Here is a 21,977-nt window from a genome sequence, read left to right as displayed (position 1 = left end):
AACCACTGCAAAATACAGTAAATTAAAACAAACACTATTTATTGGATCATAATTCTGTGGAAAGCAATTTGGACTAGTGTCAGATGGGTGATTCTCTGCTGGTTTCAGCTGGGTCTAGCAAAACATCTGGGGCCAAATAACGAAAGGACTTCACTCATGTGTCAAGCGGTTGGGGTTGGTGTTAGGTGGGGGCCCCAGTTCTCCACGCAGCCTCCTATCCTCCTCCAGGCTAGACTGGGCTTCTCTCCAGGGCAGTACTCAGATGGACAAGAGAGGAAGCTGCAGGGCCTCTTGAGACCTTGGCTTGAAAACTTATACAATGTCACTCTACCACACTCTCACAAGCAAAGAAAGTTATAGGAATCAGATTCAAGGGGAGGAGAAATAGATTCCACCTCTCGATGGGAAGGGAGGCAAAGTCACAAGGAAAATGAAACATGTGTCCAGGGAAGAGAGGATTCTTGCTCTACCCTTGCAAGTAATCCACTATAGAAAGTAATCACTGGGTTATCTGAATATCAAAAATGCTATAAATGGTAGTTTATTTTTATTAGTCTTTTGTATTAATAAATATAATTACATTTTCCCTTTATCTCACTCATTTTTAAGTAATGTTTTCTGGCTAAAATAAAGCATGGGGGATGATATTTAGCATTTTGATTCTAAATTTTTGAGCAATCTCTTTAAACATTGAGGCGCTTATATCCATACTAAAGGATACTCACTTGATTAAATCTAACCAAGATGCATTGGATTCTATCTCTAGTTTATTATCCACCTTTCCAAAATTCCTTAAAGTGAATGACAGATTTAAGGGACACAGCTTGTGCATTTGTGAGAGACAACATAAAGGAGGTGGCTGTCAGGGGTGTATTCACCCAGGATAATCTTCCTTATCAAATTTCCTGTTCGGAGTTTAAGGTGCTTTGGCTCAGGGGAGGAGGGCTAGAACTGGCTTCTCACAATCTAGACAAAACCAAGGCTGCATTGTGGTCTTTCAGCATCCTAGGCACAAGGGAGACAGAGAAGAGCCAAATATAAAGATGGCAAAGGATTCTAGGCAGCTATGGCAAGATATAATACAAAAAGAAGCATGGGTCCCATGGTTTTTCCCACCTTTACTCTAGTCTACGGGTTGGCTAACTTTTTCTGTAAAGAGCCAGATGGTAAATACTTCAGGCTTTGTGGGCCTTAGGGTTTCTCGTGGGACTACTGAAGTCTGCGGTTGTTAGAGGAAAGCAGCCACAAACCATACCTAAACAAACGGGCAGGGAATTGCAATAAAACTTTGTATACAAAAACTGGCAGTAAGCAGGATTTGACCCACTGGCCATGGTTTGCTGATCCCTGCTCTAGGCAATTTTAAACACACAACTTCAGCATTGCTTTAACTCTTCACAAGCCCTGCAAGGACAAAGCATCTCAGCTTAGAAATGGGTTGGCTGGCAGCATCTCAAAGCAATACAGGAAATAGTAAAATATTTTAAAACAATTTATTCCCTATGAAAGTGTCCATGGAGGAGAGAATACATCAGTAAATACAGCATGTACTAGCACAGTAAAATGTGAGTATTGTATATTTTTAAATAATGTTGTATAACATGACTGTTTTGCCAAGACTAAAAGAAAATAATCTGATGCCACGGACAGAATATAGATATTGGATGGGTTTGTCTTCTATTTCTCTCACTTTCTATCTGTGTGGCCCTAAGATTGCTGCTGTATAACTCATTCATTCATCTACTTAATAATTATGTATCTAATACAGATGAAAATTATAATCATAGTTAAATTGTATTGAGAATTCAAAGAATGATAATAATCTACTTTAATCTTCTTACAACTCTTTGAGATATGTACTATTCTTATTCTTATTTTACAGGCCAGAAGAGGTTAAGTAACTTGTCCAGTATCACCCACCTAGTAAGTCACAGACTATGTCCTGAAACTTCAACATTTTTCCTCTATTTGGACAGGAGCACTCACAGAATACTCACTATTGCAGCTCTGCACTGGAGACATGGGAACATAATCATCCATGAGACCCATCCTTGCCCCTAGGAGCTACTTCTGTTCTCTGTATCTCAGCATCTGTACCACGGGAATGGAGTTCATAACATGTTACACCCATTGTTGATGTGAGGGATAGGTGACATTCCTTATATACAATGTCTGGCTCCCAAGTATTCTTTAAGTGAAAGTCTCCTTCAGTTCAACTTCAATTTGGTATCAAGATTTGTAGTCACTAGTAGCAAACGAAATAATATATCTCTATGCACAAATATAGGTCCTTGTTTTACTGGACATTAGAGAGTAAGAATTGCTTAGGAAATTTTATTTGCTTTATGTTTAGGTAATTCTGGATTAGGGTTTTTATTTTTTTCTTCTTTGCTAAAGCACTTATATAAAGGATGAAAGCATTTGAATATTTGCTGCAATTAATATTAAGAAGCTTAAGCACCCCAAATCTTAATCCATTAGAATTGTTCTCAGTGCTCAATAATTGCCGTTGCTGATTTGCAGCCTAGTCTCATTCTCTCTCTCGCTCTCCCTCTTTGTCTTTACACAAAGTAACTGCCAGTGTATTGTCTTGCCAGGCCACATGGAAATCGGTGTAGCAGCAAAAAAGAATATTAAAACGGAATCTTTGTAAAATTAAAAATTCCCATAAATATTTACTTACTATATTTCAAGAATTTATGATGAAAATACATTTTATATATATAGAATAGAAAATCATGTGTGTAATATCAAAGAAAGGAAAACTGTATCCTTACATGAAAATTCTAAAAATATAAAAAATAAGGGTTTTAGGTCAATGTGCTGGATTATGCTTAGACACCTTCTTCCTTCATCCTCCTCAGCCCGTGCCCAACCAACACAAGGAAAGCACTTACTCTCTTTATCTAAAAGAGAGTAAGTTTTGAATGTATAAGTCAGCTCAAAATTACATGAGCAAAATATCCAGCACTCAGAGAGTTTGGAGAACATAAAATCAGAGCTGTGAGAAGCAGCTGAAGCCGAGACGGTTTACAGATGTCCTTGGAGTCAACATAAACCTCAAAGCTTCTGTTGCCCAGGAGAGGCATTGGAGGGCAGCCTAACACCGGACAGGAGGTAGGCGCTGGAGCAACTCTATAAAGCTGGGAGTTACAAACGGCTACTCTGCATTTTAAACGTGCCGGAAGAACTCTAGCCTTCCACTCAGGAAAGCAGAAATTTGCTTGGATTTTTGTCTGGATCCATGAGGGGCAAAGGAGTCTCCTAAGAGAAACCGGAACCCAAGACCTGGACCAACCGGAGTGTGTAGTCTAACTTGACAATGCCCTCCACAGTGCAAATAGTTCAAGGACCTCTCCTCCCCTAAGTCACGACATTCACATGAGCATTAGTCCAGAATGGTTGATATCCATAAAATTACAGCAAACACAAACCCAGGAGATAGTTCAGGCCAGAAAACCTCTGAAAGAAACTCTCACTGAAAATGACCTCACAGCCAATATTACAAACCTCTCAACAAAATGAACTACTATAAAGGAGAATTAGAAGATATGGAAGAATTATTAAGAAATTCTAAAATAAATATGCTTAAAATGTTTGATGAGATAAAGGATTAGAAAACTAGAAGAACAGGACTATAAGATAAAAGAATAGGCAGATTTGAAACAATAAATAGAAATTTTAGATATAAAGATTATAGATGCTGGAGTTAAAAATCTAATGAATAAGTTGAATAGCAGACTAGACACACCAATAGAAAAAATTATTAAGCGTTCAATAGAGAAGTTGAGCTGGAAAATATGCAAACAACTTTAAGAGGTATGGAAAATAGTGCAAGATTCATAGTGCATCTAATAAAGGATCCAAGAATAAATCAAGAAAATAGAGGGAAGTTAGAAAGCAAGATTTAAAGGCACAGAGGATAGAATAATAGGATTTGACAAATATTTAATCAGTATTCCAGAAAATTAAAAAAATAAAGAAAATAGAGGAGAGATATAATTTTAGAAGATAATAGCTAAAAATCTTCCAGAATTGAAGAAAGGTATGAGTCTCATATGCAAAGGATGAGTCTCTAGCATATAAAAAATAAAGATCCATGCCTAGACATATTTATAGTAACACCATCAAATAGTAAAGACAAAGAGTAAATGTTAAAAACCACCAGAGAAAAAAGACAGTTCCAGCCACATTGTTGCAAAAGGCAAATATGTTAAAAAAAAAAAAAACAACACCAAACAAAAAACCCCCAAAGCATTACAATTAGACTTACACAAGGCTTGTTATCGGCAATAATAGATTCCAGAATACAATGGAAAAATTTCCATTTTTAGGGAAAATAAATACCAATGAAGAATTCCACACTCAGTCAAGCTGCTTATCAAAAATAAGATAAATTAAAGACATTTTCAGAAAAGTGCATTAAGAAGCAGGGATAGGGAGCCAGGTGCCAGATGAAGGTAACACACTTAATCTATGTTATTATATATCTTATTTAATAAAAGCTATAGTAAAAATATAAGTCTTAGAAGGGTATTTTCCATTACCAGAAGAAAAGCATTTGTTTCAGAGGTTAGACAAGTTACATGAATGTGAGAAATAAGGCAAAGGGGAGAAATAAGACTTGTAGCAAATTTGGAGTGTTCATACTCCACTTTAACACATTCATATTCAAAAAAAGTTTGAAAGCAATGCATGGACACATGACACATTCAGACATGCACCCCTGCATCCGGCATATAGCTGTGAGATCTATTGCAAGTTAAACATCAATCCTTTCTTACGAATTTATTTCATTCTCATTTCTTATTTCATTTTAATTTTTCTGTTTGTTTAATATCTGTTTATATTTCTTTACATCATTATATTTTCAGTACCTGTGTAAAGTAAATGACTAAATACACTTTTATGAATACATCTCGTTTTTTACTTACTATGAGAATGCATTTCACATTCTCTAAAAATTATCACACTGTCATAAAAATGGGAGTTCGTCTCATTTTTCTACTTACCTAAAACTAAATCTGATCAATAATAATCTTTATAGTAGCAACTGTCGTGATGGTTGCTATTTTTGATTTAATGGTGCCAGCTAATATTTATTAGCCACTTATCTGTTTAAGTATATTTTAGTTTTAATTTCATTTAGCATATTTATTTTAGTATATTTAGTATGTTTTAGTATATTCAATATATTTTGCTCTTATGATTGCAGAATCCCAAGCCCTGATGGTGTGGAGCTGAGAGGTAGACGAGGCAGGAGAAAAATGGACCGTCTTCTTTTTCATAGCCCCAGGAGGCTCGGGCTAGATGCATTTTCTCCAAGGCTGGAGGGCTTTCTCTGCAGAGGAGAGGGCTCTTCTCAGCGCAGTTTTGGCTAAGCGAGACTCACATGTTAGAACATGGAAGCCTCCGGAGAGCTGAATCTTATCTCCTCTGATCTTCATTAACCTTGAGGTGAGAGCTGTGTTGAGGCTTTCCTAAATGACATTATCATTATTTTTCTTCTGCTCCAACCGATTAGTTGGCAAAATTGATTTAATGTCCTAGAATGTCAAGGGAATTATGATCCACTGGCTGTCCTCACCAGCAAAAAAGATTCCTGCATTGTCCGTACAAGACTCCTGTGCTAGGCCATTCACGTTTGTTTCACATGAGCATTTGACTTAACGAAGAAGCCACTTAATTTCAATGAACAGGGAACTTAAAGGCTAGAGTTGTATTTGGATTTTATTGAAATTTTCAATCTTGAAATTTCCACAGAGTCATGATTGTAATAAGGCAATGTAGCTAATATAAAATCCTCCTACAAGTGATCAGCCAGTCCTGAAGTACATATTGACCTTGAGGAGAGTGAGAAAAGACATCAAAAGAAGCCCTTGAAGTTTGGCATCCACCTGAGACAGCTGGATCTAATGAATTAATCAAGAAGATAAGGGTAAACACACACACACACAGACACACACCCTCCCGCACAGTGGGACACAGAGAGAATGAAGTGTTAACTTTCGTGCACAAACCTCTCTGTCATAGTTCAGACAGAAGAGAAGGGAGGCAAATGCCGTTGACATATCAGGAGAAACCTGAGTAGGTCCTGAAGGTGGGTCATATGTGGACAGGAGGAGCAGGAGGGAGACATTCCCAGGAAGAAAGGGATGAACACATTCCAGGAGAAAAGAACGAACTGCTGCTGTTCAGAAGAGTAGAAAATACATGTAATGCCTATGTTGTTTTTTCTTCAATATGTGGGCTAATCGAGAAGATAAGAGTAAAACACACACAAAAAGAATATCTTATGTTTTAAAATTCACTCTTATACAGTAAGGACAGGACTGTGAATCCCTATAATCTTTTAAAAAAGCAAACCACCAGCTATCTATTATGTTAAAATATTTAAAGGAGATATATAGATACATATCCTTTGACCCAGAAAGTATTTCTAGGAATCTATTCTAAGGAATACCCACAGATGTGCATAGGATGCATATGGGTGTGTATTCCACACAGCATTGCTTACTGTAGTAAAATATTGAAAACCACTTAAATGTCTATCAGTAAGGGAAGAATTAAAAGCATTTTAATAACTGCCATGAAACTTACCAAGGAAAGATGAAAGGAGGAGAGGAAAGGAGAGAGGGAGGAAGGGAATCATACATGGCAGAATTTACTACTTTCTTTCATTAAATCTTGTGTTATCTGAAGTCTCTTATAATTTTTATAAATATTCAAAATTAATTAAAAATGCTAATTTCTTGGAAACCATTAGATATTTCCAATAGATATTGTCTTCTATGGATAATATTAAAAAAATTATCACTTTATGCCCTCCAAAATCTACTTTTAAAATCTCCTTCTTTCATTGTCTGATGAAAACTCCTCTAACAGCTGTCTTTTCTAATCCATTCAACAAGAACTCCTGAACATCTGCTAGACACCAGACAGTGGATATCCTTTTAAAAAAATCACATCTGCTATTTCTACCTTTCAATCCCCTTTCTTCCTAACATTCTGAATAACATCTGCACATATAATTTCAGTTTACGTAAGTCTGTGACCCTGTTTGAGAATCTAATAAAACCCAAAGATGTAGTCCCTTTCGAAAGTCCTCAAGCACATACTCTTGCATGCAACCTCAGGGCATTTACTGACCCAGTACACAGGAGTAAAATCCCCTGTATTTGAGTAAGGGTTTTCCCTGCTATTCCTCATGTGATGTTTCATGGTCTTGTACTCTGTACAACAAAAATAAGTTTTCTTGTCCCATGATAAAGGAATTCCTTCAGAGAGCTAATATAGAATTATCACAGATTAAAGTAAGAACCTTTGGTTGAATTCTATTGCCCTAGTTCTCTCTTCCATATGTGTTTTTATAAAAATCAATAAGTAATTCCAGTGGCAACACTAAACATAAAGATGAATGCAGGGAAAACAACCCTTTGGTGCTTTTTCAGAAAGTGTCATAAATCTCAATTACATATCGTACAAATTAGTCTTTACTGCGTTTTTTTTCTTGCAACTGCAATAAAAATGTACATTCTGCAATAAATCAAAGTTATAAGTATGTAATAATTTTCTATTTTCTATGCATTTGTAAAGTTGTCATCTGATATTACATACAGCAGCAAATGAAATATGGTTTAACATCATTTAAATCTGATCAATCAATTTTTAGCAGTAGCATCAACAAAGTTCAATTTATATTCTATTATGATTTGAATAAAAGTAATTTTCTTTCATCATATTTAATGTCCATATTTTATATCAAATATAAGAGGCAGATTATAAAAATAATAGAATGCCAATAGAAAAAAATAAGAAGTAATTTCAAAGTCCAGCAAATCCTGTGTTAAAACTGAAACATTAGACCTGTGTAGCTGGATTCATTGTCAATCCTATTTCAGCAAGCCACAGGGGTAGTCCCAAACATATAACTCCACCAGTGATGAAAATAATCACTGATATTCCTTATCAATATTTAATAAAGCTGATTTATGACTCACACAGGGAGCTGAGTTCATATCTTATGGTCAATACTACCCAAAGTCAGAGGAGGAAAGTATCAGAAAAGTAAATAACAGCTAAAATATATTTCCCCTTGTAAAAAAATATCAGTCCCAAATTTCAGTACCCATAATAGCATTCTTCAGAAGTGGGAGTATAGGAGAATATGGCAGGCTCAATCATGCTTTACTTTAATTTTCCATGTTTTCTTGAAAGACCCAATTAATTTATTGTTGCAAAAAAAAATTTACAAAGATTACAAGTTGTCTTATTAAATTTATGTAGGCATCCAAAACCTGCATTTTAACTTCTGTGAAGCTGACAACCTGTAGTTTTTCTATCTAATATTTTAAAGAGGTTATTTATAAGAAAAGTTTTATGATTTTTTAATAAAGAGGACAAATAAAGTAAATATACTTTATGTCACATTTTAATAAAGAAATTAATTATATTAATTAATTATATGAACATTATTAAAATCATCTTAGATAAAATTGTTTAATTTGTGGTAATTTAGAAAGCAAAATTAAATATTCATAACTCAAAGGGAAGGAGAAAGTAAATTCAAATACACAGGAAAAATTAATGCACATAGCCATAAATTACATACAGTAAACACATAGATCTTATAATGATGTTTTGAATTTAGTTCAAATAAGTATAAACTTGACTAAAATATGTCAAATAATATATTTTCTTTTGCTTTCTAAGTTCTCTCCCACATGTCCAGCCTATATATCTACCATCTAATTTTGTATCAAAAGCAGTATTTACTCATTTTTACAGTATTTACTCATTAGAGACTCATTGTCTCTAATCCTTGCCCAGATATTTACAGCTCAATAAATTATCTTGTAAAACTGCACTGCCTCCCAAGTTACATTTTTTATATTTAGATTCCTACATTTAACTAACATATATTATGTACCAACTCTGTCATACGAAATGCAAAGGACTAGGTTGGAAGCCAGAGACCAACCCTCTGAGAGCCCATTGGTTTGCAGTGGAAGTTATTCTTCTCCAAATTTACCCCTCTAAGACTTGTCTAAAGATTACAAGACAAGAGAAGAAGGCAGAGATGCCTCATAGGTCATTATGTTGCAGGAAGTATCTCTTTCATTATCATAATGAGACTCTACAATGGACCAAGGGTCCTGACAAGCCCAGGTTAGTCCTGGCCAACTTTAGAAATAATGTAGTTTGCCACCCAAGAGCATGGGCTTCAAGCTTAGCACATAGGGCAGCAAGCCTTAGCTTCCAAATGTGGCTAATAAGTGACTTGGGGCAAATTAATTCTTTTTCAGATCACTCTTCTCCCTTATCAATTAGGGATAATGATATTTGATGATTTTATTTTGAGGGTTAAAACACAATGGATGGAAAATCTTTTGCCTGGTGCCAGATACATAATAAGCAATCAATAACTGATAGCAATAGTCATCATAAGCAATGATAGTAATTACAAAAATAAAGACTGTTGAACAATTAGTCACCATAAGAACATAGTGTTTACTATTTCCTGGCTTTACCTCTGATTAGTATATGTAAAGAACAGGGAAAGTAGTCCACTATATACAGTCCATGTGTTATTAAAGACATATATATGTTTTGCATTAGTTTGTACTACATGGGTTTACATACACAGCTAAAAAAGACAAATGTAAGCAAAAGGCATACATTATTTAAATGTTTTTCTATTAGTTATTTTCAGATTGTCCTGATGTATAGTTTGATCTTGCTTATGGGCTTCCTTTGATATAAGTTGTTTCAATCAGATATAATTTATTCTGGACTTTCTAAAATAGGCTTTTATCTCCTATTCTTGGGATTCTAAAAACCAGTAACAAAAAAAAGTGCCTGATGTCTATTTACTTCCTAAGTGACTTTCTAGGATGAGTTTTATGACATGAACTGGGTTGTTTAGTCCAAACTGAACACATTTTGTTTTGTACCTGACTGTGTAATTAGTGGAGAGTTCAAACCACCACCTGCATAGCTTTGTATTCATCTGTACTATCTTACCTTCTTTTGAAAGATCATGACAAGTAAATTGCCAATTTAATGATGTTTTCTGTGATTTCTTTCCCATATATGATAGATCTCGTGTTGCTTTTTTTCTGACTGGCATATCATACCTGTTTCGATAGTGGTCTTCTCAAACAGCGTCTCACCAAAGGTAAGTCATGCTACATTCTAGCACAAAATTAAGAATAACACTAACCTTTGCAAGTGACTTTTTGAATTTTCTTCTTAATTAAACACTGGTTTGAATTGTAAAAAGGTTAGGTAGAGACAGCAAGTGATAGTGGGAATCTGCAGTCCATGACAAGAGACATAAGCCTTGCCTCTGCCCAGGGTCCTCTGCAACTCTGAGCCCACTTGCTCTCATGCTCAGTTTCCCCACCTGTAGAACAGTGTGAGTAAAATACATGACTGTATTATCCTTCCAGCTCTCAAGTTCTGTAATTTCATCTTCAGTGCCATTACAGAAAATCAGTGTCCTCTCTGTTATGTCTCAGATTGTATGCCCCATATGTTTATGAGCATGTGGGAATGCAGACGAAATAAGAGGCTGAAAGTGGGGTAAGTATTCAGAAAATGGAAGTAGGACAAATTTTATAAATAGGGTAAGTTGCTGTGATTTTGTATCACCTCTACAGTGTGGGTTTTTTGGGTGTTGTCTATCCCCAAACCTTTTCAGGGTAGGCTTACTACCCACCTCCCCACACATACTTCAGTCATGGAATCTGAATGACTGCTAAACAGATCCTGGGATCTTCCAATATGTCCTTTCAATAATGTCTTTTCCTCAGTAGGTTTGAAACATGGGGAGTGTGTGATATCTCTTAAGTGCACAGGCTGACCTTAGAGGGAATTAGCTGGTCGAGGGTCCTTAAGAATGAGCCATAGAAAACGTACCCAGAAATAAAGATCGAAAGGTGTTTAAATGGAAGGGAGAGATGCAGAAACAACCAACATCTCAGTCACCATGTGACCCAGGGAGTCAAGTCAGGGGGCCCCCAAAAATAAACCACTGAGTGCTGGAGACTGTGCATGAAATAGCCTGGCTGGCTGTGATTTTGGCTCAATGCTCCAGCAGGTGCTTTACTTAGGCTCAGTGGAAGGGGTGCCTGTTAGAGACTGCTAAAAGACAGGGAGTGGCTCAGATCCAGGGGTCACAAGTTGAAATGTATAGGGATAAATAAATAAATGAAATGAAATACATGTGTGAGACTTCATGAAACTAGAAAATTCAATGGCCCATGCTAAGTGTTGATAAGATTCTAGATAGACAGATAAAGCATAGAAAGTGAGGACATTTTTGAAAGTGGCAAGACAGGAATAATTAAGACCAAAAGTCACAAAAAATCTGCCTTCTAGAATGCTATATATTGATTAAAATTAAACAAAATGTGAGATATGAGTAAACACAGGCATGATGCAGGTTTAAGAACACCTTGTCCCCTTCCCCCTCTAGGTTTCTCCCTTGCCATAAGATACCAAATAACCTGAGTCGTAAACTGCTGCAAACAAAAGGTAATAATATCCGACGCTGGTGTGTTAATCTCAAAGCATCTATATCCTGCCCTGCCTTATTCTCATGTCATATTTTTTCAAATAACACAGAGATACATTCATATTTTGCCACTGCATCTTTAATTTCTAGCTCATTGTATATTTGCTCTGTGATAAACCCCATTCTAAGTGTAGTTTCTCAGTTATTCCTTATATCAGCCGTTTAAGGGATGTTTATTACTTATTTCATTTTACCGATGGGCAAATTGAGGCAAGAGAGGTTAATTACTTTCCCAGCATTGTCACACTAATAGATAGTAGAGCCATGATCCTAACCCCAGGGCCATTCCTTTGAACCATTGTGCTTCTTGCAAATTCTACCACAAAGGAGTCATCTGCTTATATCATTTTCAAGTACACTACAGCAAATACCATAAATGTATTGGGTTTAAAAATATACTGTTTGTTATCTTTCTTTTGAGAAATATAGTCAAGATTTAATAATAGTGGATTCCAATAGTATTATTCATATGGAAATAATTTTCTGAGACATGGACATAGATAATATTTTTTTGGGTTTTGAATTATTTGTAAAGTAATTTTTGAGTTTGCAATGTGTTCTCATGACAAGTATACATATGCCTCTATCATACATTTCATAGATTGCATAAATGGTACACTTTTTTGACTGCTAAATATAAATGTTAAAGACATCAACATCATTATACTACCTCCCCCATTTTTCATCTTCTCTCTTCTATGTAACCATAATTTGTAATATTTACATTATATTCTGTAAATCCTACAGCTGTATTAGTTTTGTCCTTACAGTGAACAGATACTAGAGACTAGTCTCATGAAAAGTCACATTTGATTGGCTGAATGTCTTCAAGAAGATTTCATGTAAAATATAGTCTCTGAGTTCTTGCCTCTTCAGAAAATATTCACAAAGTGTTTGACCCATTCTTTCCCTAAGGAATTTGTAAGCATTGTGTCATTATCTCCTAGAGTTGAAATTGACATGACGTTTCAGGCCTCTCTGATGTTTCTAAAAACCTTACAGTTAACTTGATTATTTTTTTTCTGAATGCCTAATCAATGTTTTCTTTAGCTTTGAATTCCAGCAACTTTACTAAGACATGTCTCAGTGTTTGACTCTTCTATGTTTATTTACTAAGACAAGCTGTACCCTTTTAATCTGCATTTCAGTTGTTTTTTTCTGCACATTTTTAATGAATTATATATCTTGAATATTTTTTCAGCTTTAAATGTACCTCAAAGTATATTTTTACAGATATGGTTCTCATTTTTTAAAAATTACTACTCACGTTTGAAATAAATTTTTGTAAGATCAGATATCTACCACTGTTGCATGTAGGGGAGGAATGAGGTAATGTGGGATAATGCAATGGAAAGAATGCTTATATTTCCCCAAAATTCATATATTGAAATCCTAATCCTCACGGTGATGGTATTAGGAGGTAGGGACTTCGGGAGGTGATTAGGTCATTAAGGTAGAGCCCTCATGAATGGTATTAGTGCCCTTATAAAAGAGGCCCAAGAATGACCCCCTATCCTACCCATCATGTGAGGACACAGTGAGAAGGTGCCATTCTATGAACCAGGAGGTAGATCCTCACCAGACAGGGAATCTGCTGATGTCTTGACCTTAGACTTCTAAGCCTCCAGACTGAGAAATAAATTTCTGTCGTTTATAAGACACTGAGTCTATGGTATTTTGTTATAACAACCAAAGTGGACTAAGATAGAACTGAAGTTTTTTATAAGATAGGGGTGTGTGTGTATGTGTGTGTGTGTTGCTTTAGTCCAGTGGTTCACAACTCTGCATGCACCTACATTGCAATCACCTGGAGAGCTTTTAAAAACCATCTATGTCTTAGGTCACTCTAAGATTTTTATTTAATTGGCCTGGGGATGGTGCTTGGGAATGGGTATATTTTAAAAGGCTCCCCAGGTCATCCTAAGGAGCAGCCAGACTTGAAAACATACAGTGTAGCTTTTCCTTCATCCTCGTCAGCCCAGATCAGCAGCACTGGGGCCCATCACACAGGCCTCTCCTCCACTCCACCTCCCTAAGCTGCTTGTAGGAATGAGGGCCTCCACTTTTCCATATCACATGGGGTCCCAGTAAGCTCCCAGAGCCAGCCTGCACACTGTCCCCTGGCTCAAACAGCCGACTGTTCTGCTCCTCCAGAACATGCATTATTTTAGGATATCAGTATCCTGCTGGCTCTGTCTGAGATCCATAATAGGTGGAATCCTCTCAGGAAGTTTTCTCTTGGACACCTGGGCCTCTGACGTTGTGGTTTACAGTTATGGGTTTTTCACAATCCTTAAATATGTAAATTGTATTTCTATTTTTCAGTCTTGATGTTTAGATGATTTTAGAGATACAAAGGGGCAGAGATGTCTTTACTCTCCAAGCTTACAACAGGGGATCCCCTATAATTTTTTCTACTTCATGACTGTGGCTTTTAATATAGTTTAAAATTTGAGATTTTCAACATCATCAATGTTACATTTTAATGAGACATAAAGCTACTCATAACAAATTTTATAAATGAGTTGAAATTCAATGTTTTGCATGATAATTTGATTTGTAAGAAAAGGGAATGTGTTCCTTTTAAATTAAGCATAATTATTTACAAATACAAGTATATTGGCCAAATTCATATGCATAATTAGGCACCTAATTGTGTTTTAAATTCAACTGCATGTATAAAGAAATAATCGCATAAGTCTAATAAAATAATTTCCTTTCCTCATTTTGGGGGAAACATTGTCTTTTGTTTCCACAGGAACTTTAAAAATATCTCCTAAAATACAGCAGTTTGTGTTATTTACAGAGATACATAATATCAGGAAGCAGCTCTCAATTTCAGCTTAAGCTATAGTGACCATTTAAGAATTTTTTGACTATAGTACAAAACCAACATTTCATTATCTAATCATTAGTCAGACAATGATGATTAATTAAATTATCATTGGAGGAAAAGAAGCAAATAGACTAAATTAAGTTTGTATAGAAAAGAAAGACTCTTGAGGAATAGTGGATATCGCCAACAAAAACAGACAAAAGCAGGAAAAGAACAATAAGAAAACAACTTATTTCTTTACTGTGGCTCTGCCTCCTAAAATAAACATGACTGGTTACCAATAAATTCAAAAAGACATACACTTTGTCCAGGCCATTAGTAAATATTTATAGAGGTCTCCTTATGAGACAGGCATTGCACTAGGCCCTGGAGACATGAAGATGAAAAGATTCACTTCCTGTTTTCAAGGACCTTAAATCCTTGGGAGATAAATGTGCAAATTAATGGTACAAGTATAGTAAGATAATTGCTTTAGTAGAGGCCTACTGCCCCCAGGGACATTCCCTCCCAGAATTGGTCTTCTTAAGCCAACACACTTTATGAAAAGACTTTTTCTTTTGCCCACTTTTTAAGGGGTTGTTTGATTTTTTTCTGGCTGATTTGCTTGAGTTCTTTGTAAATTCTGTTTATTAGACCTTTATCAGATGAATAGCTTGTGAATACTTTCTCCCATTCTGCAGGCTGCCTATTTACTCTGTTGATTATTTCCTTGGCTGTGTAGAAGCTTTTTAATTTAATCAAGTTCCATTTATCTATTTTTGTTGATGCTGTGATTGCCATTGGGGTCTTCTTCATAAATTCTTTGCCTAGGCTGATATCTAGAAGAGCTTGTCCAACATTTTCTTCTAGAGTTCTTATGGTTTCATATCTTACATTTAAGTCTTTTATTCATGTTGAATTGATTTTTGTGAGTGGTGAGAGATATGGATCCTCTTTCATTCTTCTGCATGTGGCTATTCAGTTGCTCTAGCACCATTTATTGAACAGGGCTTCTTTTCCTCAGTGTATATTGTTGTCTGCTTTGTCCAAGATCAGTTGGCTGTGTGTGGATGGCTTTATGTCTGAGTTTTCTGTTCTGTTCCATTGGTCTATGTCTCTAATTTTTGTGCCAATACCATGCTGTTTTGGTTACTATAACCTTGTAGTATAGTTTTAAGTCTGGTAATGTGATGCCTGCAGATTATTGTTTTTGTGTAAGATTGCTTTGGCTATTTTCTGGTTCCAAACAAAATGTAGGATTATTTTTTCTACATTTGTGAAATATGATGTTGGTATTTCGACGTGAATTGCACTGAATCTGTAAATCACTTTGGTATGGACGTTTGAACAATGTTGATTTGACTGATCTATGAACATGATATGTTTTTTTTTTCCATTTGTTTGTATCATCAGTGATTTCTTTCCTCAGTGTTTCATTGTTCTCTTTATAGATATCTTTCACTTCCTTGATTAAATATATTCCTAGGTATCTTATTTTTTTTTGTTGCTGTTGTGAATGGTATTGAATCTTTGATTTGACTCTCAGCTTGACTGTTATTAGTGTGTAGGAATGCTACTGATTTGTGTATGTTGATTTTGTTACCTGAGACTTTGCTGAATTATTTATCAATTCCAGGAATCTCTTGGTGGAATCTTTGGAGTTTTCTAGATATAAAATCATATTGTCAGCAAAAAGCAACAATTTGACTCCTCTTTCCAAATTTTGATACTCTTTATTTCTTTCTCTTGCCTGATTGCTCTGGCTTAGAATTCCAGGGCTATGTTGAACAGAAGTGGTGACAGTGGGCATCCTTATCTTATTCCAGTTCTGAGTGGAAATGCTTTCAACTTTTCCCTATTCAATATGATGCTGGGTGTGAGTTTGTCATATATGGCTTTTATAATTTTAAGATATATTCCATCTATGGCAAGTTGGTTGAGGGTTTTTTATCATGAAAGACTGCTTAATTTTGTCAAATGTGTTTTCTGTGTCTATTGAGATGATCATATGATATTTGTTTTTGCTTCTGTAATTATCACATGTACCCTGAAAATTTGTACATTTATAATATATCAATGAAAAAAATTAAAGAAAAAGACTTTCTCTCTCAAAGAGAGATTTTACCCTATAGTAGTTAAAATTATTATCAGAGTGAAGAAAAATGAATCAATTGGAATATAATTGAGCATTTTGTATTTAGGCACAATTACGGCATTAAAAATGGTCAGGATGTGATTAGTTTTGCTATATAATTTTAAAAGATTGGAGAGTGTATGTGTGTGAGAGAGAAAGAGAGAAAGAAAGAGAGAGAGAGTGCAAGGACAGCCTAGCCCTTGAATGGTGGCCATTTTTCATAGTATACATGGATACACCCAGTTAGCCCCTAAAAGAAAGAGCCGCACGCACAGATAAGCCATGCATTCTGGTCATACCCAGCTGGTAGGATTGCTGGAGGTCCTTTCACGCAGCCTCCCAAATATACATTCCTTATCTCCCATACCACATCAGTGATTTCCTCCTCATGCCTGAAAGTCATTGGTATAATTCATAACAGGCTTGTGTACTTTTGAGACAGAGGGAAGGATTTAAGATTGATTACACAGCCAGATAAGTTTAAGAGAGTACAGCAACTTGAAATGCTTTACACAGGTTGGCTTCTCGATTTTTGTGAAATAGGAAACGATATTATTAGTAAAAAGAGATGGAAGAATGTCATCCAACTACAATGCTGGAAATCCATAAGAAATACAAGAATAAAAATTTAAGATGTTACTTGCAAAATTGACCTTTTAAAAAATGCCAGTATTGGTGCTTTTCAGTCTACGTTCAGTACTATGTTCTGTCTAAAAGCTGCAACTTTGTGGTTTTGTTCATAAATCAGGAAAGTATTCCTCAATCAACACAAGACCTTCATGTATTCTTTCTGAAATTCAAATAAGTAGGCCAGAGTTCATTGTACCATCCTGGAGCTGCTATGGACAGAAGGCTAGGGTGGGAACAGGGTTTAGCTGCTACTTTTTCTGATGTGGGAAGATTACTGGCTGGTTGCAGCAGTTGCCATCCAGGACTGACAGGCACCAGCATTCATCCCTGGCCACAGAATCCCTCCTCACACAGGTGCCCACTGTGATGTGAAACCACATCAAAGACCAGGAAGTAGATTTGGTTTCCAAAAAAAAAGCACAACCACCATCCTGTTGCATATTGAAAGGTTTTTCTCTTAACCCGAGTAAAGGGATCCAGAATACTCTTAAATGCACCCGGGCCGTGAAACTTTAAGGAAAAAATTAGTTTTTTTAAATGACTCTGATAACACTTCTCAAAGCATAAGATGTTCATTTAGAAGCCCATTTTTTTGCTTTAATAATGAAATATGTGCAACATGCATGGAATTATAAGAAACACAATTATATCAACTAAATGGCAGCTGCTAAGTTCTTTAATTATGCGTGTAATGGCACATTTCAGGACTTAATAGGACAAGCCAAGAAGAAATGTACACATTTGAGTTCATCATATTCATGCACAAGCATTTCTCATACATCTATTACATAGCTGATGCACATATATTATCTATTTCATTAGTTGTCTTCTGTTCCAGGAGCACTTTTCAGCTCTGAGGTACTCATTAGTATCTACTATTACAATTTTTAAGACTTACCTTGTCTAGTAGGGTATAATTACATGTGAAAGGAAACCAAGTATTGTTTAGCTTTGAGTCAACAACCTTGAACCTCATTCAACAAGCACATATTTTAAAATGATATAATTAAGCACTAAAAGTCTAAAATAAGAGATCTTTATACAAACACCGCTGCACATACATACAGTCAGTATGCTACAGATTGTAGAGTAGAATATAAGAATAGAATTAAAATTTGCATTTGTGTTTCTTCCATACTATAGCCAGTCATAACATGAAAAATAAATTATGCAATTATTCTTTCCATCATAAACATCATAAAATAGAAACTGAAAATGTGTTTTACCAGTAAGACAGACCTATCTCATTAAAGCCACTGTAGCCCAGCTCTTGCCTGCTAAGTCCCAGATCTTCGAGGTCCATGCATTTAAACCCAGGTGGGCACTGGTAGCCTTCTTCTAGCTCTGGTGAGCAGTGTGTATCTGGGATAGCTAAACTATTCCAGGTTACATTCCTGTGAACAACACGTGAAAGTGTTAGACAATGTCAACAATCATAAATTCAATTAAAATGAATAATGTAATTACTCTTCACGAATGACTACCGCATGTGAACACAGATTTAAGATTCAGGATTCATGAATGGTATTCACAACCTTAAGGACATAGAAAACATTCTCAAATGATACCTGATTCATTCCCACAATCATTACTGCTTTTGTCATTAAAGACTGACTCAAATACGTGAAGGAAGGAATTTTCCTATAGATTTGGAAGGGATGTTAACTTCTCTAGGGATTCCTTGTTATTCACAAAATCCTTGTCCCACTGTGGGCACAAATTTTACTTCTCCACTTTTAAGCAATGTTGAGCAATGAAGGTCATTTTCTGTGTGGTACAAGTACCCTGAGTCCCACAAATGATACTCGGCCTTCTGCTGTGTTGGAAGATGTGCAGTCTAGAAAGAAAACCAGACAAATAAGGAGCAACTGAAGGAACTAAAGGTGTCCCATAGGCAAGTGAGAGATTATGAGGTGATTTAGTGATGGCTCCAAGAATACTAGGGTCTTTTAGGTGGCGGGTAACACAACCCTTTTTTTTTTTTTTTTATCTTTCTTAAAGACAGACTGGAGATTAAGTAGATGTAGAAGGATTCAGATAAGTAATGGCTTTCTGGATAGTGAGTACAGGTAATCACTGGAATGGTGACTGTACACTCTCCTTCTGTGTTGACCTTAAACATGGGCCTCGAATAGCTACTATCTGAGGTAACTCTCAGGGATTGTGTGGAGGCCGAAGTTTAGGCTAGATGATTTCACAAGCCTTCTAAGCAGCTGATTTTGTTATGGTCATTTCCCACTACACCAATTTCTCCAGGAATTTCTTCAATGGGGAACAACCCTAAGACTGCCTCAGTCCTCTTAGTTTATGGCCAAGTTGAGGCAGACTTGTTGGGTGACTTTTTGTTTTCTTTAATAGCTTCTTATATTCAATTGGCTGCTTCCTTCCCCTTATGTAATGTGCTTTCTCTAGAATCTGATGCCTAATTTTGTGCAATCTCTTAGCTATTTGAGGCTGCCACACATGGACGCATATACACAGTTTTATACAAACACACACATATGCGTGTATACACACAACCGTGCCTGGGAGGCCTTGCCCAGTTCTCAGCCATAAACAGCTCCAGAATCCTCACCACAATTCAGACGCCCTATGCTGTTCCTTCAGTGCTCTGCCCTTTGTTAGCCATGAGGGAGCTAATCTGTCCACACTTCTCAGGGAATACGTGGTTAAGTCATTGCTCCCTCTTGTTGTATTTTAAGCTGGTCCTTGGGACCCCATATGCAAAACCCAAGAGAAAGGAGAGAAAGGCTCTAATTGTGGAAATTACCACTTGGGTAGGTCAGAAAGGTTTGATTTTAGACAGACATGTCCCTTCATTTCTCCTCATTTCACATTCTTATATGTAGGTCACATGATCCTTCTTTGCTTAAGTCTAATCTGACTATATGTTTCAGATTTGGTACATACAACATAAGAGTAAAATGGCAAGATTAGGACTCTGAGTTTTAGAATGAGGCTTTCTGGGTTTGATCCCAGCTCTGCCATTTACCAGCTATGTGATTTGAATAAGGTCTAGGCATCTTTAAACTGTTTGCTCATCTGTAAAACAGGGAAAGTAATAACTAAAAGCAAAGCTTATGTGAGGATTAAGTAAAATAAACCAAGTAATGCAGTTAGCATAGCACCTAACATGTTGCAAGTACTGTATTCTATAATGCTTATGATAAATGATTATTAATCATTACAATAATAAAATATAGCATATATCCCAGCACATAAAAACATGACAATAAAGAATTGTCAAAAGAAGAGAAGAAATTTTGGCACATGATATTGAAAGCATTTTGTTCACAGCACTGTGCAGGTGCAGCTAAAAGATACTTTGTAGATTACCTAGTTCTTCATGTGCACTCAAGGAAGGTAAAGTGAAGTTCAGAGAGGGAAAAGTTTACTGGCCTATCGAAAGCAATATATATAGTTTTTACTTTCAAATACTTTTAAAAAAATCAATAGCAGCAACGTCTGAGAAAATATTCTGTCTACATGAGAAAGTTTCAAAATCATCATCTTTCAGGTATTTGGAGAGGAAATTGGACACTGGAGCCAGTTTGCCTGGGTGTGAATTCTGACTCAAGCACTTATTACATGTGTGACTTAATCTATCTGTGCCTCAGTTTCCTCTTCTGTAAGATGGTGTGAAAATGCCTACCTCATAGGGCTGGGGTCAAAATGTAATGGTTTACATCTGTAAAGTACATGAAACGGGTACTTGGTACACAATAACTGCTGGGTGTTACCTATCATTATTGATAGTTTGAAATTTACAGACTGCCTAGACTAAAACTCTAGCTCTGGTGTGCACTTCCTTAGTTGCCTCATTTCTAAAATGAGGATAATAATTGCACCTACTTTGTAGAGGCATTGTAGCGATTAAATGAGCTAATGTACAACATTTAGAATAGCACCAGAAATAAGTTTATCACTCAACAATTGTTAATAATTATGACATGTTTTCATTAATTCATAAATATTAGAGTATTTTTTCCTTTTTGATTCCATTTGCTTTTTTTTTTTCATATTAGCACCGATTCTCATTTAAGTACAACCCTCACTAGCACAGATATTATTTCAAAGTCTTTTGGCTTCAGAAACAGCAGATGTGAAACACGTCATTTTTACCAACATCAAGCTATTGGCAAGTGCTTATTAGAGACACTTTTATTAGATGATTAATTGCTCTGGAACACATGTATCTAAAACCACATGGTATCTATCATGTTTTAAAAATGAAATGAATGTCAAGAGTTTCAGAACATATATTTGTTATTTATCTTAGTTTCATTTTCTCAGTTAACAAGAATCTTCCAGATTTTATTTTGATTTGTTAATGTTAATTATTTCCTTCTTCATTTTTTCCTCAGATACTCTGGATAGAACAAGAGGCTCTCTGGAATTAAGGGGTGGGGTGGGTGGAATTCTTTCTCCACCAGGCAAATCCTGGATATAGATGTTAATTCCTTCTGTCATAATAAATATACGCTCATGTCTAAGTCAGTTTCAAGACCAGCACTTTTTACTCACAGATTTCTTGAAAAACGTATCTACTTGTAATCTCTCTAATTTAATTTATCAGTACATTTCTATGATCTCCAAACCACCTAAATTGCTCTTGTTTATTTCCACGTGCTGTATCCAATTGAAAAATTTTTAGTTCTATCTTCTGTGGCCTCTCAGCAGTGCTCTCCATACTAGTTTTTGCAGTAGGCAGAACAATAGTCCCCTAAAGATGTCTACATTCTAATCTTTGGGGCGTGTGAATATATAACATTACACGACAAATGGGAATTATAGTTACAAATATGATTAAGGGTAAGAAC

The 21,977-nt window shown here is 35.8% G+C and overlaps 1 protein-coding gene across 2 annotated transcripts in view; it reads right to left on the bottom strand.

Moving 5' to 3' along the window:
* NALCN (sodium leak channel, non-selective) overlaps window positions 1-21,977 on the bottom strand; it is a 320,738-nt gene that overhangs the window by 245,111 nt on the left and 53,650 nt on the right. For both annotated transcript variants that reach the window (XM_045567531.1, XM_045567532.1), the window contains exon 7: window positions 18,397-18,551. In XM_045567531.1, coding sequence (XP_045423487.1) covers window positions 18,397-18,551 — 155 coding nt within the window. The remainder of the gene's footprint in view (window positions 1-18,396; window positions 18,552-21,977) is intronic.

The sequence above is a fragment of the Lemur catta genome, chromosome 13 (assembly GCF_020740605.2).
Source record: "Lemur catta isolate mLemCat1 chromosome 13, mLemCat1.pri, whole genome shotgun sequence".
In the NCBI taxonomy this organism is placed as follows: domain Eukaryota; kingdom Metazoa; phylum Chordata; class Mammalia; order Primates; family Lemuridae; genus Lemur; species Lemur catta.
The sequence above is the reverse complement of the archived record's forward strand: the minus strand, read 5'-3'. Positions and strand labels throughout refer to the sequence as shown.